At 38.7% G+C, this 26,068-nt stretch overlaps 1 protein-coding gene across 2 annotated transcripts in view; it reads left to right on the forward strand.

Annotated features, from left to right (window-relative positions):
• LOC135218377 (RNA cytidine acetyltransferase-like) overlaps positions 1-26,068 on the forward strand; it is a 558,384-nt gene that overhangs the window by 425,137 nt on the left and 107,179 nt on the right. For both annotated transcript variants that reach the window (XM_064254646.1, XM_064254647.1), the window contains exon 13: positions 470-684. In XM_064254646.1, the coding sequence (XP_064110716.1) occupies positions 470-684 (215 nt within the window). The remainder of the gene's footprint in view (positions 1-469; positions 685-26,068) is intronic.

Genomic DNA, 26,068 nt, shown 5'->3' on the forward strand with positions numbered 1-26,068 from the left:
CTTTTGCATGACAATTACCTTAGTCTGTGACTCCATTTGGAAGGATGAATTTCACACTTATCTGAATCTGAAAGATTGTGAATCTGAAAGATTGTGAATCGGTATGGTGACAGACAGGTTATTTATTACCCTAGTAATGGAGCTCTACGTCCTCTGCCTTTGGAACTTCTGTAGATAACGAACTGGCACATGTTTAAGGCCAGGGTCAAGTGATGTGTTTGTATGAAAAAATAAATGTTTGTTTTAATACCTTTATTTTGATAATTTAATAATTAAATGTACATGTATGTATATTTTGAAATGAATATGGTAACTTTTTATTTATTATCAGAACTTATTAGATGGGTGGTCTGAATACAAATTTTAGTAATATATTTATTTTAATAGGATAATTTGATTTAATGATACTTGAATCTAGGACTTGAAAGGTACATCCTTTTGCTAAATCATTTGTTGTTTCTTTCTACAGCCAAGTTGCAAACAGCATAACAGGAGAATTCACCATAATTATGTTGAAAGTACTCAGCGAGACAAAAGAGGACAGAGCCACATCATGGTTGTCTGATCTGTGGTTTGATTTTAGGAAAAGAATGCTCTCTCTTCTTGGTTTAACCTTCAGGGAATTAACTTGCAAGTTTGCCCTCAGCATCATCACAAGCAATATATACAAAAAAAAGAGTGAAGGTGAGTTATTGTCTTTCTGCTTATACAAGCTGTACTAGCACATAAGATGCATTCCAATTTTTGGGAGTATATTTTGGAAAAATTACAAATACCCCTTTTTTTCCCTAATCCTCACATTCTTTACTACATGTTATGGTGAAGAAGCTTCTCACCTACCTATTATCAAATATATTAATTAGTAAGAGAGAAAAATAGTAAAGCATGTATATCTTCGCCATGCTTGGAATTTGCAAAACATGAAGACTAACATATAGCCTAACTTACCATCTCTTGTATTCCTCTCTTGCAGTGTTAGTGTTTGTATCTAAACTTGAAATTCCAAGCCCATGAAATATATACTAAAGCCTTATTATTGTTTATGTGGTATGGCATTCTAAAAATTTATCACCAGAGCATCAAAACACATAATAGGTATTTGAACTAATGCAGTTGATATGAATGAGGTTGAACCATCCAACAAAATGTCTTTTGACTAGTCTAACACACACTTTTCTTTCCCCTCTCGCTCACCCACAAAGTAAGAAAGACTTTTAAGTGAGTCAGAAGGAAAGATGTGCATAATTGGGGAAGTTTTGTTCATGATTATGTAATTCAAAGTGGCTAAGTTGCATGATGCTGTAATGATACTTTTATTTATATGTCATGCAACATAAAACAATTCTTGACAAAGGAAAATCTTATTTTTGGTAGCCACTGTAAGTCTTCAAAGGAGTTTCGTATTCTCATGGGCCCACCAGTACTTCATAAGATAGATCAAACAATACCAAAGAACTCACTCATAGTTGGTCTTAGCCAGAATGGTGTCTTTGACTTGTACACTCAAGGCAATAGGGTTCTTTCTTTTGCCTCTAGCAATTACCCTGTTTTTCCTTCTGCCTATAGCAATTACCCTGTTTTTCCTTCACTCTTCTCACACAGATGTGGCAACAGTGAATGGGATGGCTAAGATCCCCATTACTCTACTGGTGTGTGTTTATAGCAGATGTTATTACCCAGGTCACTCAAGAAGAATTTCTATGTCATGTTACAAATTTGGCAAAATTTGTGGATATTGTTGCAGGAAAGCCAATGGCCCTGTAAAAAGTTTGTTGTTTTTTAACATTTTTGGATTAGGGAATTAAGCTATATATTAGATTCAGATTTTGCTATCAACTTTGGCAGTTTTTGAGATTTCATTAACTTTGACTTTTTTTAATGCAAATCATTAGTCAGCTGTTATTTCATTACACATAAATCATTTTCGTTTATGGAGTGGAGAGGAAAATTTTTAGCCTGATTTCTCGGATTACAACTAACAACCGTGACTGATAGTCTTCCATAACAAAGCCCCCATTTTTATGGGTTTCATATTTCCACGTTTCATTTTGTTGCGTATTTTTGTAGAACACATTATTCACTAGTTGGGGCCGGGGCAGATTTCACTAATTATTCAATAATAATTACTGTATTTTTTATTTGTATGATTAAATACAGTACGTTTTTTTAAATAAATGATTTACTAATCTCTCTCTCTCTCTCTCTCTCTCTCTCTCTCTCTCTCTCTCTCTCTCTCTCGTCTCTCTCTCACTCTCCTCTCTCTCTCTCTCTCTTCCTCCTCTCTCTCTCTCTCTCTCTCAGGAAGGGAGCTGGCATTTCTCATCTATGAGATCAATAACAGCCCTAATCAAAAAGATAAAAAAAAAACATTCATAGACATATTAGAAGGATATGATCCTTCAAACTGGAACAAATCAACAGAAAACATCTTGAAAATAATTGAAGGAGTTCCAGATAAAATCCAAGTGGTCAAGAGACTCATAAAGAAAATTTACATCAATCAACATATTCCAACAAAGAAAATGAATAAGGTGAACATTGTGAATATACTAATTGATGCAATAGGAAAAAGAATGCCAAAAGCATGCAAACTGTGTTAGGTGTGGTATAGCATAGTTAATCCACAAAACCTGATCAGAAAATGTTCTGCATGCAACATTCCAAAGCATCCTCAATGGGGTGAAGTATGCAAAATATGAGTAAGGATACCAGAGTATTTTGCTCTACATGTCTATCATGGATAGATAATGTTATTAAATCAAGACTTAATGTGCAAATAGTAGAGGATGAAGAAGAAGAGGAAGAGGAAGAAGAGGAAAATGGAAGAGAAGAAAACAAAACTGAAATGACAGAAAAAAAAATAAGGAAAACAAAGAACAAGACAAGCGTATGGATGCAGAGATACTCATTGATACATTGATACTACATATGAGGTAGTCAAGCAGCATACATATGAAGAAATAAATTATGACATGATAACACAAAATAAAATCCCAAAGAGGCTCTACCCAGATTTGCACTCTGATGGGAAAGAGGAAAAAATAGACAAGAAAGACAAAGTCTGCACCCTTTTGAAAAGAGGGAATTGCAGATTCGGTGAAAGATGTTACTGCAAACAACCCAAGGTATGTCACAACTATGAAATCTATGGTAAATGTGCATACCTAGACGGCTATGAGGATGATTGCAGAGATCCACATCTAAAAATATGCAAACACCTAAAAGAAGGAAAAGTATGTAAGTTCGACAAAAAATGCAAATATATGCACCCTTTATGCATGAATCAAAATCAATTAAATAATCAATTAAATAATAAAATCCAAAATAGAAAAAAAACAAATAAAGAGAGGAACAAAGAACATGAGGTGAAGGAAAAAAAGCAAGCCATCACTGCGATATGGAGTGTCAGCAAAGAATTTCCAAGCATCAGTTCAAGATACTACAGCTCAATAGATAAATACTGTATGTATGATGCTAGGGGATGTTGCAGATATGGAGAAAATTGCAGATTCAGACACAAAATGAATAATTATGATGAAGGAAGATCAAATATTTTGGAAAAGTTGGATTTTTTTAAGTCAGAATTTCTGGAAATGAAGAAAAGAACAACATACCAGAACAGGAAAGAGACATGGGAAAATCCTTATTATTACCCATATTAATTGAAGGAGATAACATGCAAACCATCATAGTGATGAATGCGCAGGGTTTAGTTACAAGTAACTCAAAAAGAAAAATAAGAGTACTTAAAAGAACTAACCCAAATTGAAAAGAAAATAGATATAATGAATATAAGTGAAACCTGGTATTGCCAAGAGACTGGTAATGATGATCAAATAAAAGGGTTCCAAACTTATAGATCAGATAGAAACAATAGGAATCAAGGGGAACCGCGATATATGGGATAGACAAAATACAAAGAAAAATATATGAGAAATATAGCAACCTAGAATGTGAACTAATAGCGGTAGAATTTGAATCTGAAAAATTAATGAACATAGTAATATATAGACCCCCTAATACTAAAGAGTTTGACACAATAATAGAAAAATTGGATGATATGTGTAGAAATCACAAGGACTGGACTATTCTCCTATCCAGAGAGTTTAACTTTCCTTTTGTAGACTGGAAAGAACGAATAGGAGATTGTGGTTGTATTTATACATGTAAAAAATAGAGTAATAGTAGTGCAGAAGATAAGAGGCAATTCAAAAAGCTATTAGATATGCTACTAGAATACAACATTCAAGAAATAAATCACCTGCCAACAAGAAAGGAAAATACTTTATACCTAGTATTTGTGAACGAGGTGAATTATGTTAAAGAAATAATAGTTTATAATGCGAGTATTTCAGACCATAATGTCATAGAATTAACAGTCCATTCCAAAGCAAGTGAAAACAGAGATAAGCAAGAAATGAAAAAGTGGGAAGGATATGGAAAATACAACTTCTACAATAAAAATATAAAATGGTCAGAAATAAATGAAGAATTAAACAAAGACTGGGATCACATTTTTGTAAGTGATGATATAAAGGTAAACACGGAGATATATATAAAATATTAATGGAAATAGTTGATAAATATATACTGAAGAAGAAAAGTAAACATCAGTCATGCATACCAAGAGACAGAAGGATATTGTTCCAGAAAATCAGAAAGTGGAAAAAAGGTCTTGCAAAAGAAAAAAATGCATGGAAAGTGATGGAACTAAAAAGTAAGATAGAAAATGCAGAACAAAAGATTATACAATCAAAAGAAAATGAAAAATGGGACTTAGAAGAAAAAACCCTAGTAAATATCAAGCAAAACCCCAAACTATTGTACTCGTATGCGAAAAAGACAAATAAAAGAAGAAAAGAAAAGGGATTTTGACAAAGGAAAAATCTATTTCTGGGCAAGGACCTGTGTCGCCCAGTGAGATGTTCCTATACCACTCATTTCTAAGGTATAAATATTGCTAAATATACAAGAGAAAAAGCTATATGGATTATACCAGGATATTCCTGGCTCGCTCACCCCTATATAGGGTGTCGGTATAAAACTGGGGTGAGTGAAACCACTACCAGAGGTCCTTTTGCCAATTAGTCTTCTCCTTTCTCAATATCCCTCGTTCCTACGAGGTGCCGTTCTACATCCAACTACCGCCCTCTACTGAATAGCACCCAAGCTTAGGCCAGCTCAGGGTGAGGAAAAGAAGGGTGGGTTCACTGGGCGACACAGGTCCTTGCCCAGAAATAGATTTTTCCTTTGTCAAAATCCCTTTTCTGGGCTTAACCTGTGTCGCTCCGTGAAATAGTAACAGAGAAATGGCCCCAAAAGCTTGGAAATACATTGTAATCAAGGAACTGAAAGAAAAATAAATTATTTTACATTAAGTAAAAACATTTTAATAACATAACTTATCTCCAATGAATCCTTGATTTACAACACTGAATCTAAGATATATGCATACAAAACTTGGTAAGACCAAGGTGATACCAACAGCAGGTAATACAAGATATCTATATATAAGTTTAACATTGTTAACCTATGTACAGTACAGGAGTGGGTTAATGTGCAATCCAGAAGAAAGCCAAGGTAAGGGTAGGGACAGTAAGCAAGGCAGGTAGGAGAGAAGGTACTAAAAGGTAGTGATATTTTACTAAAGTTAGGCCCTGTTATACTGATTCTGTTATATCAGGGAAAACAACATTCCTTACTGCTACTGCCGAATATTTAAGGGCCTCTAAAGATTTTAGGTAGTGGCGTTTAAATACTATCTGTGACTTCCGGCCCGTGTCTCTTTTAAGGTCATCAAAGTTCACATGGTGAAAGTAATTAACTGAAGTAGCCATTGCTCGGATATCATGGACGTGTGGAACTGATTCCGGATTGGCTTGTTTGAAAAATAGAGAATTTGTTGTCTGGTTCCCTTCAGGGTAATGGTTCCACCATTCTCTCTAATAAATAAAGGGCCTGAAGACTTTTGGAAGTTCTATTTAGATAGGATTTCAAAGTGTTTACAGGACATAGAGATAGCTCCTGTGGAAGTGGGACAACCTTCCACGGGGACCATCTATTCTGCGGGTCCTCATTTTTTAGCCAAGAATTTTCTATCTGGGGAGATTAAAACTTCCCCTGATGGGAGGAAATCATTATAATTTGGTTCTATAGAGAGACTGATCGTTCTGATATTCTGGCTACTGAGGCCAGACTTATTAGGAATAATGTTTCCTGAGAAGCGTTACATAAGGGCCTGATTCTGTGTCAGTGTCGGAAGCTAGCCTGAGAACATCATTAGAAACCAGGAGACCGTATGGGGGCGGTTTGCTGGTTTCAGTCTAGCACAAGCTCTCGGGATGGATGAGAAATATAATTCTGTGAGAATATTAAAACCAAACTGAAATTTTTCTTTTAAGGCAGATTTAGTTGTGGTAATAGTACTAGCTGCCGGACCATTCTTAAACAAGGTTCTAAATTTTAAGGCTGCCAGATTCGTAGTCATTATCTGTACCCTTGAATCTTTCAGAAAATTGGCTAGCTTTCTCACTGCTTAATCATATCGCCGAAATGTAGATTCTCTTTTGTCTGATTCTAGAAACAAAGTGTTTAGAGGATCAATATTGGCAATCTTTTGTGCCGCGAACCTCATGAAGTCCATAAAGTTAGGGCATTCAGGAATCATGAGAAAGCTAATACAGTGCGAGACTGTATTATCCATGTCAACTTCGGTTTGGGGATCCGCCGGGGCGGAGTCTCAATTCCACTAGAAGAGGGAACCAGTTGCTCTTGGGCTAGTTGGGAGCTACCAGATCAATTTGCCCTCTGAAAGCTCTGAGCTTGACCAGAACTTTCATTAATAGGTTATAGTGGAAACCGTTAAATCTTCTGCCAGTTGTTCCAATCTATGGACATGGCGTCTGTGGTGTAGGCTGGAGGGTCCAGATTGGTGGCTACATAACTCTTTAGCTTGAGGTTGGACTCTGTGGGAAACAGGTCTATTTGGAGATCCGGAATCTGTTGGTAAGTCTAATTGAACGGTTTCTCGTCTAAGGACCATTCCGACTTCAGCGGAGTTGTCGTTGATAGTGCGTGCTCGACTACATTCATTCTCCCGCCCGATAAGTGGCTGACCGATGACAATGGGTCTTGTTGCTAGGGAAAAAACTGCTATCATCATGTGATTTATGTGGATTGATTTGGAGCCTCCCCTGTTTATGTAGTGAACTATCACTGCATCGTCCAGTACTAGTATGATATGGTTTTTCTATGCCGGGGAGAAATTCTTCAAGGTCAAGAACTCTGCCATATCTTCTAGTACGTTGAAATGTAGCTGGCGGAATGATATAGACCATGTCCTGAATCTTTTGTCCTGGGAGTAACCTCCCCAATCGCTTAGAGAGGCGTCTGTATGAACCACTAGTGCCGGCGGTGGGAATTGTAAAGGTATTGATCTTGCTAAGTTTTTTACTTTCATCCACGGGCCGAGTCTTTTCCGTAATATTGGCGGGATCCGGGAAATTCTGTCCCGATATCTCTTGTTCGCTCTGGACCGCCAAACCAGGTTGATATCCTTCAGTTTGGCTTTTAATAGGGCATCGGTTACTGAGGCGACCTGAAGAGAGCCTAAGATTCTTTCTTGGTTTCTCCGGGGCGTTAATTTGCCCTTGAGAAATTGTCTTGTAGCCTTTGCTATCTCCATCCGCTTTTCTGGCGGGATTGACCACCTGTGTGTGTGTGGTCAGGTCCCATTGTATGCCCAACCACTGAAAGCGTGTTGCCGGAGAAAAGGCGGGACTTGCTGTTTATTTGGAATTCTAGATATTCCAGGAATTTTATTACTTTGTCTGTCACCTTACGACATTCCTTGTCGCTGGTGGCTCAGATGAGCCAATCGTCTAAGAAGGCTACTAACCTTATTCCTTGGGTTCTTAGTTCTTGAACTACTGTCTCCGCTAAATTCATAAATATTCTGGGGGGTATATAGAGCCCGAATGCCATGACCTCTAAGGCATAAGCCTGCATGTTTAGTTTGAGTCCTAGGAAGGGGCGAAAGTGCCTTGCTACCTAAACATGATAGTAAGCGTCTGTAAGATCTATAGAGGTGGTGATGGCCCCACGGGGAGGTAAGGTCCGCACCGTGAGATGGACAACATGCTGAACTTGTCGCATTGAATGTATGAGTTTAGATGAGATAGATCTAGAATTACTCTCCGCTTGTCTGAGTCTTTCTTTGGAACACTGAACAAGCGTCCTTGAAATTTCAAGCGTTTGACATCTTTTATTAGCTTCTTTTGGAGGAGGTCTATGGTCTAATGTGTTAGGTCCGCCGTTGGTTTTTGGTAAAAACTGGTTGGTGAAGGAGGCCCTTTTGTCCAACTTCACCCCAGACCTTTAGTTATTAATTTTGTGGGCCCAGTTGCTGAATAACCAACGGGTCCGCAAGAGGTACAGCCTTCCTCCTACCTGGGGATTTTCATTGGTTAGCAAAGAGCCTGCTTCCAAGGCTCCCCCGGAATCCCCTGCCTCTGCCGGAGGATCTACCGCCGGCTCTGTGCCGGAAGGTGCCTATGTCTCTGCTACCCCTGGTGAACTGCTTGTAGCCTTGAAACATCCTTTGTGTTTCAAAGGAGGGGTTGAATGCCGGAGATGAGGCGAACGAGGTCGAACTCTGAGGCTGAGATGGTTGACTCAACAAAACAAAATTGTTGTTGAGGTTGAGCCCTTGAGGTGGAAGGTAGGTTAAGCTGAGTTACAGGAACTGCCTGTACCACTGCTTGTGATTGTGAGGTTTGGAAGGACTGGAACTTCCTCGGTCTCTTCCTGCCCCTGGCTTGTGTTCCGGCGGGTACGAAATTTTCTTATTGGGTATGAGCCCCCAGCGGACTCGAAGGTTTTGGTCAGCCCTGGCCGCTTCCCCGAGAACACTGTTCACTGTTTTTGGGGAATAAGTTTGCTCCCAAAATTGGAGCCTTAATTAGTCTGTTGGGCTCGTGCCTTATGGAAGCCTCGGCTAAGATGTGCTTCCTATAGTTCCTTCTAGTTACTGCGAAGTCCTAAACATCACACTGGAGAATATGAAGTAATGACTTCGTCAAGACCTTGAAGAGAGGCTCTTCAGCGTAGACTAGGGAAGTCATTTCTGTAATTGTGACTGAGTTGATAGATCTACTCAGTCTACATCTTGTCTCATATTCTGCCTTTACTAAGGCATCCGGGAGCCTGAGTAGGTGCTCACTAAACTGTGTAGAAGCCCAGTCAGGGTTAAGCTTCCTTTCCGAAAAGGTAGCTGGGGCCTCTATCTAGTACTCTTGGTCTCCCGGGAAAGCAAAGAAGCCAAATCCGTCTCTCTAAGCTGCGGCATCGGCTTTTCCTCCATTGCCGCTTGCAAAGTTAGGTCCACCACTTTGTAGTGCATGGTGTCGGGTCTGTTTCCCTACCCCGAACATGGTGTAAGATCCTTTATGGGGTGTCAACTTAGTGTTGACACACTCCCCTTTAGTTAAAATACGGACCCAAGCTGACTGTGCTTGTTCCTTTGGGTAGATAATGGTCTCTTTAGGGACCTTATCTACTCTTACTAATGTCTCCTCCGCCAAACGTACGAATCCCGAGAAGGAGAACTGGAGATCCGACGGGTAGAATTCAAAATCCTCTACTGGCCGGGTTTCACATCCCTTAAAATTCAACATGCCCTCGGAAAATGGGGCATGGAGATCTAACCGCCATGAGTTAATCTTTGAGAACGCTGGGAGTTTCGGTGCATCCAGCACCACGAACGGTTGTTGTGGGTGTCCGGACCTAAAGAGGTCTATCATCAAGCTCTCCTGATTGAGCAATTTCTGTGCTAGGGACTCAATAGGCTGTCCCGACGTTTGAAGGTATGAAGAGATTTATTGGAACTTGGTTTGGACCCAGTTCCCCCTCTCCTGCATAAGCTGACTAGAGAATGCTGCCGGATCAAAGCTAGGCTTCGTAGACCTAGCTTTCGATCCTTTGCTCTTAACAATTGCTGTGGGGAAGTAGCCCTAGCCGAGTCCGCCACCGGCTTAGAAGCTGATGGCGTACTGGCGGAGCTTGGCTTAGGCCGTTTGGAAGGCTTGTTAGTCTTCGGGAGGGCCGTTGATATGATTTATTTTCGGGGTTACCGGACACGGCTTGTCTCTAGTCGTGGACTTTACAGTAAACCTCTGGAAAGAATTAGAGGAAGAAGAAGCAGATTGCGCCGGACTAAAGTTTAGGACTAGGCCGGGCGCCACCTGCCTTACTTACCTCCCTGTCTTATCCTTAGGTGTCGACGACTATCGACTCCAAGTCCAAATTGATTACAGCAACTTCTTCCACGACCCTCTCGCCCAATCACTTCAGCTCTTCTAGCAGGACCTGGGTCTCCTCCCGGATCCTGGTGATGATGGGAGCCGCCAAGTCTGCTGCTACCGCTGCCAAGATCTTGGCATTCGGGTATAGGAGCGTGCACATATCCTCAGACAGGATGTAGGGCTGCTTGGACTTGATGTTATGCCCGAAACCGCCGACCCAGATCTTGAGGGTTGCAAGGGAGGACGTCTCGAGGGCCTGGGAAGCCGGAAGTAGGTATTAGTCAGGACTTATCCTATTATAAAACTCATGTAAATCAATATAAGTCCATATGATTTTAAATGTATCAGTTAGCTGGATGATACTTACTGAATCACAGGTGAGATCCATATACAGTAGTACCTCGAGATACGAAAGGCTCAACTTACGAAAAATCCAAGTTACGAAAGCAAAGATGAAAAATTTTACTGCCCTAAGATACGAAAGGTTTCTGAAAGTCCGAGATTCGCCACATAACAATTTTGAAACTCGCGCCGCACGCCGACATCTTAGTTATAGTAGACTCGCCACCATCCTCCTGCTCTCCCATTGGTTCCTGATGCTAGCCAAGCCATGAATCCTTCTCTCTAATTGGACAGCATCCCTCCCATCATGCATCTTCTATACATACGTACTACGTGTTGGCGTGCTTTACCTCGGCCACTTCGCACCCGAAACTTTACCATACCCAATCGGCATTCGTTCGCTCAAACGATTTCGTTTAGTAACGTAAATTCGTTAGTGATTTCGTTGCAGTACGTACATATTATCGTGTTGTGCTACTTTATCGTGTTGTGAGAACCTAACTTAATTACGTACAGTACATAGAGTCATGGGTCCCAAGAAAGTTGCTGAAGTTCACAGAAAGAAGAGAATGCTTTCTATGGAGACAAAAATGGAGATAATAAAAAAGTATGAAGCTGGCTTGCGGTTGAGTGTGATCGCTAAGGAACACGGCCAAAATCCGTCGACGATAGGCACCATCCTTAAGCAGAAGGAAGCCATCAAAGCAGCTACACCTTCCAAGGGCGTCACTATTTTGTCCAACAAGAGGAGCCATGTGCATAATGAAATGGAAAGGCTGCTTCTTGTATGGATCGAGGACAAAGAAATCGATGGCGATACGATAACCGAGACGGCAATCTGCCAGAAGGCCAGCGCTATTTTCGGCGATTTGATTGCCCAAGCCAAAGACGACGGCGGAGAGGGGACATCAACGGCAACCCCAGAGTTCAAGGCTTCTCATGGGTGGTTCGAAAAATTCCGTAAACGGACTGGCATCCATTCGGTGGTGAAGAAATTGAAATTACGTAAACTATAAAAAAGTAAAACGAAATGTAAAAATCAAAAAAAGACAAAATAAATTTTATTTTAAGTTTTTTGTAAGTTAAGTGTTACAGTTTTGTTAATGTGTTTTATAAAGTTTAGTTTTTTTTTGACATTTTTTTATGTGCTTCGTAAAGTTAAGTGTACGTATCTGCCGTTTGTCCTCCTCCTCCTCCTCTGCCGCCACTTTCGGAGATAGCCTCACTCGAAAGGTAAGCTTCGACATTTTACATTACAGTAATAATATTTCTTGTACACTAATATACACTTTATTTACAGGTTTGGATTTTTATTCTTAATTTAGGTATTGAATGGTCCAAATTGTTGTAGTATTTCATTGTTTATAGGCCAATTTAGCTTTATTATGAAATTTAATGGGGTGTTTTTGGAGGGCTTGGAACGGATTAGCCATTTTACATGTAAAATGTGTTCCAAGATACGAAAAACTCATTATACGAAGGCCGCCTCGGAACGGATTAATTTCGTATCTCGAGGTACTACTGTATCATCTAATGGGATGGTACCTACCGACTTGGTAGTGAGATCTGTTACCAAGTTGTAACAAACTTTGCTCCCGTCCGGGTTCCATACCAGCAAGTCGTCCACTTGGACTGTCCATCCAGCATGGGAGTGGCATACTTCATGCCCGCACGTCTGCTGCAGGATGGCCTTACATGCTGTCTCCTGACAGCGTACCATCTGTAAGATAAAATGATACATACATGAGTATCACTGTATAGACGGAGCATGAATTTCTATATTAGCGTGTCTTACTACAAATCAAGGCATTCATATTTCCCGACCGCTCCAGGCCCTTGTTATTCATTCTTCTCATAATTTCTTATAGTAAGATAGGCTTGTTACAAACAGAACAGGGAAAGGCTAAACCTGGCTTGAGTCCGCTGGCACCGGGGAGGCATTTCCTAGAAGGCTAGGATCGCCTCTCTTAGCCCACTGTCCGCTGCCACCGGAGTGGGGAAACAGAAGTACAAACAAGAATGTAGAACCAGGGAAGGAGCTGGGGAAGGGGAAGACCGTGCTTCGGTCCTAGAATACCCGGCGGGGTGGAATGCCTGTCGTGGTAAGCGGACCGGAAGCATACTTAACATAAGCTAAAACAAAATTAAACTACTGTGCCTGTGCACTGTAACAACGCGCATTCCGGGCCCAGTCCCCAACAAAAGCTATCCTACTACCTCCGGGTCCAGTCCTTGGGATTGAAACAGGGAATTAGGTAAAACCTAAGCCTGAATCTAATCATATAAGGGATCGTAGCTATTATATTTATAATAGGAACGAACTCTTAGCCGGAGCCGGTCCCGCCGGGGCGGGGAGGAAGCAAGGTATAGGGAACTGGGGATAGGAGAGGCGAGAATGGGGTAGCATGTGGCGTATACCGTCCAGACGAGCCAGGTGGCCAACCAAGGCTCGCCCGGGTGGAAACCCACTGCCACCCCCTCAGAGCATGGCGAGGTGTACCACTCCCTCGACTGTACTCCCTACCCTCCCCCCACTAGAGAGGGTAAGGCTCGGTTAGGCTGCCTAGAGGTAGCGTATGGCGAGCTGTGTCACCCCACCAAGGTGGGATGGGGGGGAGGGAGGTCGTCAATAGGGGTGGCCCACTCACAATCAGTTGGACACTACGACCGGCCAGGTGGGACACCTTCCGAGAAGTCGTGATACAACCGATATCAGGGACAGCTGGCCTATAGGCTAACTGTCCACTGGATAAATACCATAATATGATATATACAATGATAATAAGCATCATATAATAGTCCTGACGTGAGAAGGGACAGGGGGGAGGGAGGAGGAGGAGGAAGACGTATACAGTCCAAACGAGCAGCTAGCCTAACCTTCGCAAGATTGGAACGTGGTCAGGTCAGCCAGGGTGGCTCTGAGCGGCTAGCCTAACCCTCCAAAAACGGAATTTTAATCACGATCTGGATAGGTAGGCTAGGGAGGCTCAAGGACCCATACAGAGGCCACGATAAGGGCCATGGTACCTTCCAAAATCGGATTTCGACCTGGACAGGTGAATGAGGTAGCCTCTTTATTTGTGAGGTCCACCATGGTAAAAAGGGAAAAGGGGGAACGTCACCCAGCCGACGCATTGGTTGGGGAGTCAGCCGAAAGGGCGGGGGATCCCAGCCTACCTTCTAAGCCAATGAGGCTTGGACGGGTAGGCCAGGATAGCCCTCACGTCAGATCATATCATATAACGTCAGGTTATCTAAATATAAACTCGTAAATTCTTGAGTAATGCTTACATCAACATGAACGCGACTACGATTAGTATGGAAGACTAATCGAAAGTCGTTCTGAATGTTGTAAAAGTTCGCGGGTAGCAATGCATGTAATGGCTGACTCGGGAGCGGCGTTATGCGGGGCTCCCGATAGATAACAAACGCCTAAACATGCTTATAACTAACATCGCTACCCTGGCAAGAACAAATATGATAATTGCAGTACTCAACTTAAATACAGGAGTTTCCTGACATTCAGAAATCGTAAAAACACAAGATAAATGCTTCCAAAAACTTTAACACGTGAAGCATGATCAAGTGCTATAAAAGGAATGTCAGGGGGGCCACTAGTTGTAGCAGTAGAGGGCGGTAGTTGGATGTAGAACAGCACCTCGTAGGAACGAGGGATATTGAGAAAGGAGAAGGCTAATTGGCAAAAGGACCTCTGGTAGTGGTTTCACTCGCCCCAGTTTTATACCGACACCCCATATAGGGGTGAGCGAGCCAGGAATATCCTGGCATAATCCATATAGCTTTTTCTCTTGTATATTTAGCAATATTTATACCTTAGAAATGAGTGCTATGGGAACATTTCACGGAGCAACACAGGTTAAGCCCAGAAATAGGCCCTCTAAGAATTGAAGGGAGATTAACGAATGAAAAAAGGAAATATGCAACATATTGGCAGAAAGATATAAGAGAGAATTCATCCCTAGAATTGATAATGAAGATGATACAGAAATAAGGGATGAAAATAGTGAATATTTATCAGTCATAGATATTAATGAAGCTGATATTGTGCAGGCAATTAATGAAATTAAAAATGGAGCTGGGCCTGATGATGTCCCTGCTATTTTGTTTTAGAAAGTACATAGTTCATTCTATCGCAAAGCCACTTGCAATATTATTAAGACAAAGTGTAGATACAGGCAAGATTTATGATGATCATAAATTAGCATATATTACCCCTACTTTCAAAAGTGGATCAAGACTAGAGGCAAGTAATTATAGGCCTTTGAGTCTAACATCATATATTATGAAAGTGTATGAAAGGGTAATGAAGAAAAATATTATGAAACATTTAATAAAAAATAATTTGTTTAATATAGGACAACATGGTTTTGTACCTGGACAAAGTATACAAACCCGACTGTTAGGCCACCGTGAGAACATATACAAAAATATGAAAAACGGAAATGAAACAGATGTGGTTTATCTAGATTTTGCAAAAGCTTTTGACAAGGTAGATCATAATATATTAGCGAAGAAAATTAGAAAACATAATATAGTGGATAAAGTAGGAAGATGGTTAAAAGAATTTTTACACAACAGAAAACAGATAATTATTGCAAATGATGAGAAATCGGATGAAGCTAAGGTAATATCCGGTGTGCCACAAGGTGCGGTGTTAGCTGCATTACTGTTTGTTATTATAATTGCAGACATAGACAGTAATGTTAAGGACTTGGTAGTGAGTAGTTTCGCCGATGACACAAGAATAAGTAGAGAAATTACTTGTGATGAAGATAGGAACGCACTACAAAGAGACCTTGACAAAGTATATGATTGGGCAGAGGTAAATAGGATGGTATTTAACTCTGATAAATTTGAATCAATAAATTATGGAGACAGAGAAGGAAAGCTATATGCATATAGGGGGCCTAATAATGAGACAGTCTCAAATAAGGAAGCAGTTAAAGACCTTGGTGTGATGTTGAATAGGAACATGTTATGCAATTATCAAATAGCAATTCTATTGGCAAAATGTAAAGCAAAAATGGGAATGTTGTTACGGCACTTCAAAACAAGAAAAGCTGAACACATGATTATGCTTTATAAAACATATGTTCGTAGTCCTCTTGAATATTGCAATATGATATGGTACCTACACTATCAAAAGGATATTGCACAAATAGAGAGTGTACAAAGGTCCTTTACAGCTAGAATAGAAGAAGTTAAGGATCTTGACTACTGGGAAAGACTACAATCCTTAAAATTATATAGTCTAGAAAGGAGAAGAGAACGCTACATGATAATTCAGGCATGGAAACATAGAAGGAATTGCCGAAAACATCATGGAGCTTAAAATATCAGAAAGAGCAAGTGGGGGTAGATTAATAGTGCCCTAAACTATACCAGGAAAAATAAGGAAAGCACACGACATTAATCTACTACGCACCAACATCAACAATACAGCGTCTATTCAATGCGTTGCCAGCTCATTTGAGGAATATATCAGGAGTGAGCGTAGATGTGTTTAAGAATAAGCTCGACAAATATCTGATGGAGCTTACTGTACCATACATGAAATATTTTTTAATTATTTCAATTTTATATTCCAGTCTGTTTTTATTGATATTCAAAAACTTTTATGTAATTATAATGTGGAAAGAAGGAAAAAATTAATGACAAAGTAACATTACTTATCTCAGAGAGTGTATATATATTTTTATTAATATTTTCAAATAATAATAATATAACTGTTCGTAATTACAAAATTCATATATAGTAGTTTTTTTAAAGAAATACAATAATCTATCCATTTCACTCTTTTGAATAAGGATAACTCTTTCTCTCTCTTTTTTGCCAGACAAGATATGTATGTCATAGTGATAACTCTCTCCCTTTGTTTCACTGGAAGCGTTGAAAGTGTATGTACATTAATTAACATTTCTGAGAGAACAGAGAGATAAAAACACAAACCCTCTTTTACTGAGATGAAAGAATTTTTATGGTACTAGTATGTAATATGTTTATTGGTATTTTCAAAAAATAACCTTTCCATTTCACCTACATAAAGATAACATCCTCCCTTACTGATATGAGAGAATTTTTTTATTGTAGATGTATGTGTTTATTAATATTTTCAAATAATAATAATAATAATAATAATAATAATAATACTGTAATTTCAAATGAAAATTCTTTCCTTCCTCTTTCTTTGTATCTATTTCCCAACTGTCTCCCAACTCCAGAGAAGCTTGGAACTCAAGCTGTTCAAATATGTCAAGTAATGTGACAGGGGAGGGGAGGGGAGCAGTGCCATACAATGGTCAACTATTTTAATGGTTTTTATGCAATTTCTCTCTCTCTCTCTCTCTCTCTCTCTCTCTCTCTCTCTCTCTCTCTCTCTCTCTCTCTTACTGAGATGAAAGAATTTTATAGTACATGTTTGTAATAAGCTTATTATTAATATTTTCCAATAATAATAATAGTATATATATAATAATACTATAACAGTAATTACAAAATTCATATGTGAGTGTTTTAAATACAATAATCTTTCCATTTCACTCTTTTAAATACTTTAAGGACAACTCTCTCTCTCTCTCTCTCTCTCTCTCTCTCTTTCTCTCTCTCTCTCTCCTCATCTCTCTCTCTCTCTCTCTCCACAAGATACGTATGTCTTAGTGGTCTCTCTCTCTCTCTCTCTCTCTCTCTCTCTCTCTCTCTCTCTCTCTCTCGGCTGCAAATTAGAAGTATGTATGTAGGTACCCATATACCTTTAAAGGTACAGATGTTTATGATTACTTTAAAATTATATTAATACAATCTAAGATTAATACAGCAATATGATAATGATTTAAGGGGGCCGGCCAGCTAATGCCATTCTTTAAGGACAGGACTTTGATATTCATACCCCTTAATAAGGTGACTTGGGACATCCCCAAACAGCATATGATTTTCGCCTCTGACCTTCGGTTTTGTGACGCCAGGGCGATTTATCCCGAAAATAACCATTTTTCAAATTCTATCTCCTCCCTTGATATTTAATATTAAGACCGGGGATTACTACCATATATAGACCTGATGTAACCTCCAATCAAATGAGGAGTTTTTTTTCTAAAAGTTCATTTTTTTGCTAGATGAATTTTCATTATGGTAAAAAATAACCGTATAAATTAGGGAAACAAAAAAAAAATTTTTTATAAAAAAAAAAAAAAAAAAAAAAAAAAATTGGAAAAAGGGCTTCATTTGATTGTTCTGTAACGTCTTTCTGAGTTATATACCAAATTCCAATGTTATAGCTTTACTAAGTGAGAAGATAGATTTTGAAGGTCAATAACTATAGTTTTGAGATACGGGCGTTCAAAGTTTTTCTTCGTATTTTTATAACGACAATGTTAATAAATAATGATTATTATGAATGTATATTTTTTTTGTGTATTAAAAACGTTAAAACGACTTTTATTTATCATAATTTAATCATAAATGATGATCCCTTTGCTCATATATCGTAGCTTGGGCACTGCGTCAGGCAGACGGGGTACTCCTTCCTAGGCAACTCTCTCTCTCTCTCCTTCACTAACTCGGCTTATTACAGCGAATTTTCTTCTTCTGTATGTTACCTAGATGTTTTCCTAGTATTTTCCGTTTTGGCATGATGAAATTCTTGCTGAAACAAAAATAAACAAACGTAAAATGCAAGAGAATGTCAAGAGGTGAAATTCGAAGTTGTACTCTCTTTATACAAAGACAAAGTTAATAAATCACGATTATTATGAATTTTATATTCCTTTTCGGGTATTAGTAAATCAAAACTATGTTATTTATCATAAATTAAGATCCCTTTGCTCAAAGATCGTAGCCTTGGGGACAGTGTGACGTGTGCTTCAGGCAAGACGGGTGCGTTTACTTACTACGAAACCCTCCCTCTCTCTCTTCACTAACTACGCTAATATCGCATATATTATGATATTCTGTAATCATATTAGAGAGAATTTTCTTCATCTTTATGTTAGCGAGATGTTTTCCTTGTCTTTTCCTCATTGGCACGATGAAATTCTTGCCGAAACATAGATAAGCATATGTAAAAGCAAGCGAATGTCAGAGGTGAAACTCGAACGTGTAGTCTACTTGAAGTCTGTGCTCCTACTGATCATGGTTGAACTTGATACTCCCCTCTGCGACCCACAGAATCTCTACAGATGCCATTTCTCACAATTTCTTTGACAATAATTATCAAAATTTAGGAAACAGAAGAAAATATATGTTCATTTCTTGTACGGGATGAATGTTTTCATTTTTTTTTAGGCTTATCGAGTTATGTTTACTAATTACCCTGTAACTACAAAAGTAAGAGGAATTTTGACGAAATATTTCGTATACGGATTCTCAATTGCCATATGAAGCTCCATGAATTTTTTGCCCTATACCACCATATATAGGGATTCCGGCCGGCCCCCTTAAGGTAAATTTGATGTAGGATGTTACATAAGGTATAAATTTGGTTGTTTCTCTCTCTCTCTCTCTCTCTGTTATTGGCTGTTTATATATTTCTAATGGTAAAATGTTTAAGAATACTTTTTCTTATTAATATTACCAATTCAATGGTATATTTGATGTATGATGATACTTATACGTATGGTATTTGAACTTTCAAGATAGGCAGATATAAGCATGTTTAGAGGGGAGTTCTAACTATCAGGGGTTTGAGCTATGTGCGGGGGTGTCTGGTACCCATCCCCTGCGAATTTGAGGGGACTAAATATATATATATATATATATATGATATATATATATAATTATATATATATATATGATATATATATATATATATTATATATAAAATAAATTATATATATGTTCTGAATTGCAAAATAGTTTTTTTTTTACCTTTTCTTAATTCTAAAATTCCAATACAACATTCAGTACTGAAACATAAGTTTCAATTTTCACTTAAGAATTACCTACAATTATATAGAAAAATATAAAGTATTAGAAAATCTAGAGTTTTTAAAATTCTAAGTATATTTTTCTTGATAAAGAGAAATTTAATTATTTTTTTAGCAAAAATTAATAATACTGTGCATAAAAGTATTTGTTCTAGTAAAGAAAATTAAAAGTCAAATAATTTATAAAAGGTTTCTATTATGAATAGAGGGCTCCACTAACCTCTGTGGACCAAAACTTTTGTAGGACAAAAAAATTTGTTGTCAAGTAGTTTTCCTGCCTTGATTTGTGACAAACGTGTCGTACAATACCAAAAATCATTAAAGAGTGCTCAATGAATATATTAGACCAAGAGCTAAGGTACTTTGAACTAACCGAGAATGGCCAAAAGCGAGATTGGTTGTTTCTAGGGTAAAAAAGTGTACTGAATCCAAAAATGGGCGTCTTACAAGTCCCTGGTGGGACAAATGCCTGTAAGACACCATTTACCATCATGACAGCAGTGACAGAGTTACAACCAAATGTGACAACTTAAGGCAGAATGTCATTGATTACTGATACCTTTCCTATTCTGTCATTATGGTAGCAACATTTTATAACTTTTAAATTAATGATCTATATCCATAACTAACCCTTAAAGCTTAAATGGTCCTCGAGAGGTCATTTAAAGTCTTCTGATTTGAAAGATAATTTAATGGAACTTGTTACATGAGAAAAGTTAAGCAACATGATGAATAACCTACTAATTAAATGAAAGAGTATTTATAAATGTTACCCAAAAGAACATAACTCAGTAACTGGTGTTCAGAAGAAACTTCCTCGATTTCGCTTTCTTTTTTCTCTGGATCCAACGTCATTTCATCATCAATCCTACAACAGATGTCTTTTGGTATCTGCTCTCCCTCAGACCAAAGTCAAGCGTATGTACCATTTTGAAATCGCCATCCACTACCTTCAGGTTTGAGCATTGTTGGGACGGGTTTGTTAGTATTTTTCCATATTAACGCAACATAGTTTGAATGATGAATTTTCTGTTACAGTACTGATTGGCAGGGAGGCATCCCGCCAGCAGTAAAGCCTTTGATATTCGGAAGAGCTTATAGGTCATCTCTTGGTTTGCATTTATCACTGAAAATTAAGTATCGGCCTTCATCTACTGAATCTGTTTTTTGTTTTCCATAGAGAATACAAACAAATTTCTCCAACTCTTTTGAGATGGTTTCAACACTGTCCATGATTTTGTTCCCAGTTTGGCAAACGTGTCTTGGAATTCCTTGGAAGAATGGCATATGGTTTAATCAATCTCTCCTTTCCTCAGAAGTGATGCTATGAAATCACAACCTGAGAATGCATGCAGCCCAGGAAGAGCCATACACAGGTTTCTTCCAAGATTTGAAGCAAAATTAGTGACATCTGTAAATCTAGTATGTTCCCAATCTGTCCTACATCCATCCATATATGTAGCTCTGTGTTATGGAATATTTTAAAGATGCAACATAATACACGAGTTCGCCCTCCTCATGGCAACACTCAAGATCACCAACTTTTTCACACACTACATGACCATCAACCTCTTTGTAAAGGTAAATGTAGTACTCTTTTTCCAGTCCAGTATATATTTCATGACCGTGCAAGAGAGGCATAGCTATCATCTTCCCATTCCTTCACCAAAAAGCGCAGTAATGACTTCTTAGTTATTTCTCAGTGCTTGTTGAAAGTCTTTTGGACGATGTTGCTCAAGGCCCTGTACAATAAGGCTGATTTCACCTCCAAGGTTTCCACACCTTCCACATTCTATGTCCTTGATTGAAGGACTTTCTTAGGAGTCACACACAAAATCCACACGCTTTGCTTTTCTACAGAGATTTACCACGATGCCTTTTGCAATTGCGGAATAGGTGGGTGTTATACTCTCTCATGGCTGTATTATGAACATTCCATCTACCACACAAGTGTCCACAAATTTATGTGTCACACTTGAAACTTTTCCCTCTAATATATACATCAATTTAGATTTGCTGCTTTTCATAACAGTTCCGTCAGTATGTGCTGGTGAAGTGACATTGGTGTTAAAGGAAATTTCAAAATTTCATGAAGATCTAAAAGATCTAACTTCTCATTTACATCTAGGAACAAGTCTATCAAATGTATCTCTTGTCCCTTGGACTTCCCTAATCTTCATACCCTTGGTTGATATTTTTACCTTCATGGCCACATGAGCAAAAATTTTTACTTTATGCTTAGGGATTGGTTTTTCAAACCTGTTAGGATCTGCAAAGTACTCACTGGTAAACTTATCACACCTCTCTTTCCCTTTGTCCATACAGTGAATGAGGTCTCCTTTTACATCGGCTGGTGCTGCTTTCCCAGTGCTTATACAGTACAAGTTTTCATCACTCAGAGCTTCTCCAAATGGATTAGGTGTGTCTTCTATTTCTCTTACTAGTTTTTGAAGGTCACTGTTATCTCGTTTGATACAATAGGGTTTCAGCTCTTGCGATGCGTCTTTAGTTTTTGTTACACCTGATTTTTCCAGGAGATCACCAACAACTGCACTTAGAGTTTTTGTCACCATCTATTTTCGACGGGCAGAGAATGACTGTGAGAAAGCCGATATACCTGTCAGTCATGATGCTGCATCAACATTTATAGTTTGTTCCAAAGGCATATCCAGGTCACTGGTACGACAGGCCCTACTAAACTGAAGAAATAGATGCACAAGATCAATATACAGAATCCAATACCTTGTAGTTGCTCCATGACATCCAGATCTTGTTTTGTTCATGAAGTGTTCATATTCATCCATTAGGGTTATATATTATGTTGATGTACTTTCTAGATTCTCTATGTCAGTAGCTGAGTTCAAAGTATGCAACATTCTTTGTAGGTGTTCAGGTACTGCCCCATGAGTTTTAAGAAAACTTTGAAAATGCAACACCTGGAAAGCTGTAGGTAGCAGTGGGTGCAGTCTTTTGCGGTGGTTGAAGTGTTTTCCGGCAATAAATCCTCTAAGAGATCCAAGTGCCAAGACCTCTATGTCCACAATAATATAGGGTCATCCAGATTCATCTATGAAATGTCCAAGTGAAGCAAAATAAGCCATCATGATGTGAAAAGCACAAAAGGACATGAACAGATCATCATATATTGGAGATTCTTGGTCGTGTATCTGCATAGCTGGTTTTGTGATTGCCAGATCGTAGGTCTCTAGCGTGTACGTATCGCCACACTCCTATGTAACAGTCTGTGAACGTCTCATCGTTTCAGTAACCACATCCAGTCTTGTCGGGCCTGGATGTAAGTTCCCCATGTATGTGACAATCTGGAATGGAAGTTTATCTTCTGTGATGAGTGAATTCCAACCGGACCACATTGGTGTATCGTCAAATAGTTCACACGACATTGCCCATGCCATATCTCTTCTTATCTGAATCAGGCGACTGGGTTTATTAACTTCTTGAACTGAATAGTTGAAGGTTGAGGTACGGGGTTTCTTTGGATATGGAACTGGATGAACCATGTCAAAGTTAAACTATCTTTTTCGCTTAAGTTTTTTTTGGTGGCATGTTTGCTTGTGTTGTATCTTTACCTGCTGGGCTGGTGGTTGATATGTCTTTTTAAGAACATTTTGGTAGTAAATGCCAGTGGTATCACGAAAAGTCCCTTTTCCTGATAAAGTTTCAGTGTTTTAATCATAATTGTCCCACGCTGTACCTGTGGACAAACCAGGCTCTTGAACTATTATGATGCACACAAACGTTTTTGCACTGCGCCAATTTGGTCATGAATTAAAACAAAAAATCCAAAATTTACTTTTTAAAACATTAATAATTCATTTAAAAGTTATAAAATGATACTATAATGACAGAATAGGAAAGATATTATTAATCAATGACAGTTCCGCCAGAAGTTGTCACATTTGGTTGTAACTCTGTCACGGCTGCCATGATGGTAAATGGTGTCTTACAGGCATATGTCCCATCAGGGACTTGTAAGACACTCATTTTTGGATTCAGCACACTTTTTTTACCCTAAAACAACCAATCTCGCTTTTGGCCATTCTCGTTTAGTTCAAAGGGCCTTAGCTCATGGACTATATGTTTTGAGTTTGTGCCATGGCACTCTGGTCCTTTTGGTTACAAAAGTTTCTTATAAACTAAATTTTCACATTGCAATTTCTAATCCAAGTAAGGTAGTGGTCTCGCTCTTTGTCCTTGTCAGGAAATTTGAAACAAAATTGACAAAAATCAGTCCTGAATCTCACATGTCACATATAATTAACAGCTGGCTTCCTGCATTGACATGCAGACATTTTTCATTGACATTTGAACCTATGAGAGTATTCATAGATCTTATAAGAGAAGCTATTTATTTAATTACATGATACATGTACAGGCAGTCCCATTATCAGCAGGGGTTCCATTCTCGGTAGGGTGCTGATAAGCGAAAACCATCATTGACTCAAACTCGGCTATTTATGGCGCCGGTAATTGGTTAATTTTGCCTCTTTTAGGCATATTATGGTGCCATAACTCTATTATCAGCACCTTTGGGTGCCATTAACCAAAAATTAGCCTGTTATGGTGCCATAAATTGCCGATCTTATGGCGCTAGACAAGCACCATAAAACCCGATCGCCATTAACCAAGACCACCGATAACCGAGGACTGCTTGTAATTGCAATCTGCATTAATTCATACAATTGTGATTCGGGGGAGAGTGCATTGTAAGTACTGAACAGAACCAGATCAAAGCATCTGAACTATGACATAAAAGCTATTTGCACAGCTTCCAGTGCTATTATAGGAGGTACATCTATAAAGCTGTGTAACATGTTACAATCTTACTGACCTGTAATTCAGCATATTTACATTGTACTGCACAAGTTAGGCTAGCCTGTAAGAAAAACTTCAGACTTTCATAGCTAGCCAAGACCTGAGCTGTATTTCATAGTCTGTGGAGAGGGACAGATAGAAAATCAGCATTCTTGAAGTTTATGCCAAGTTAGGCTACCTTTGCTAAGCTAAGGTTAGGCTAGGATAGGCTACCCTTGGTTATTTGATGATCAACTCTGGTAGACTAGCCAATTCAGAAAGTTTACTTTTCAAGCTATAACATAGTATGAATATGAAGTTTCCTTTTAGGTAAAAATGATAATAGTAAAAGGAAGAATACTACATTTAAGCCTTCTGGCAGATGAAATTCAGTAGGTTCCTCTCCATACCAGGTTTGAGAACTTATTGATAACATGTAAATAGCACTACCATAACTTTTTCATTAACACTTAAAACTGCTGCAGGCCTGGATCTAGGCCTCATGATACTAGCTTATGTACATTGTTGCACAAGTATTAGGAAAAATTGTCAGGCATAACCATTGTTGTATGGACTGTTGGAAACCCTACATGCCAGTGACTTTTCGTGTAGATTTGAGCGCATGGGCAACTTTTATTCTATACGATTCGTCATTTAGAATAATATTTTATGAGCTGTAGGCACATGCCACGGATAGACAGTCACCCCTGCTTTAATAACAAGCTCATTACAACATTCATTACATATTTTATTAGATATAAAAGCAGGAGTGTAGTTGACTGCGATCTAATACATGTTTACTGGAGGTTATTTCAACAGTTGTAAAGAATCTCACGAATGAAAACAGGTCTCTTACTTGGGAAATCTGATCCCCTGTTCTTTTGTGAACTTTTCCTGTAATTGACACAGTTGATGACCCAGCATTGGGTGCCAGAAGTGGCTTTTTTGCCGCTGGTCTCCGGAGTTGATACCGGTGCCATCTCTGAAAACAATCGCTTAACAATGGCTCCTTACATGCATGTGATCATCACTTGTTTGTCCAATCTCTCCTCTCTATATCTATGGTTCAAGGTATACATGTAAACAGTATCAGTTCTCTTTCTTTCTCTTATAATTAATGAATAATTTCACTTGATATTTGATGTAAAAAGCACCATTCTCTCTCTCTCTCTCTCTCTCTCTCTCTCTCTCTCTCTCTCTCTCTCTCTCTCAAGTTACTGTATTCTCCCTCTCTCCAATAATTCATGAATAATTTTGCACTCTTGATATTTAACATAAGGCAACTTCTCTCTTTCTCAAGTTACCGTATTCTCTCTATCTCCTATAATTCATGAATAATTTAACTTTTTTATTTTAATGTAAGGCAAAAAAAAAAAAAATTCATCCCAACATTAAACATAACTCAGTTCAGCTCTCTCTCTCTCTCTCTCCAAAAGGTTCTAGTAGAATGTGACAGATGGATAGATAGATAGATAGATAGATAGATAGATATAGATGATGATAGATAGATAGATAGGGTTGAAAGTAGGAATCACCCAGCAGGGTATGTTACTTCGATGCTGATTGGCTTGCAGCACAACACGCTATAGGTTGGAAGAAATAGTAGCAACCAATCACACAGCAGGATACCAGCTTTGCTAGTTGCTGATTGGCTTGTAATGGTGATGCTTT

This window comes from Macrobrachium nipponense, chromosome 9 (genome assembly GCF_015104395.2).
Source record: "Macrobrachium nipponense isolate FS-2020 chromosome 9, ASM1510439v2, whole genome shotgun sequence".
Lineage (NCBI taxonomy): Eukaryota > Metazoa > Arthropoda > Malacostraca > Decapoda > Palaemonidae > Macrobrachium > Macrobrachium nipponense.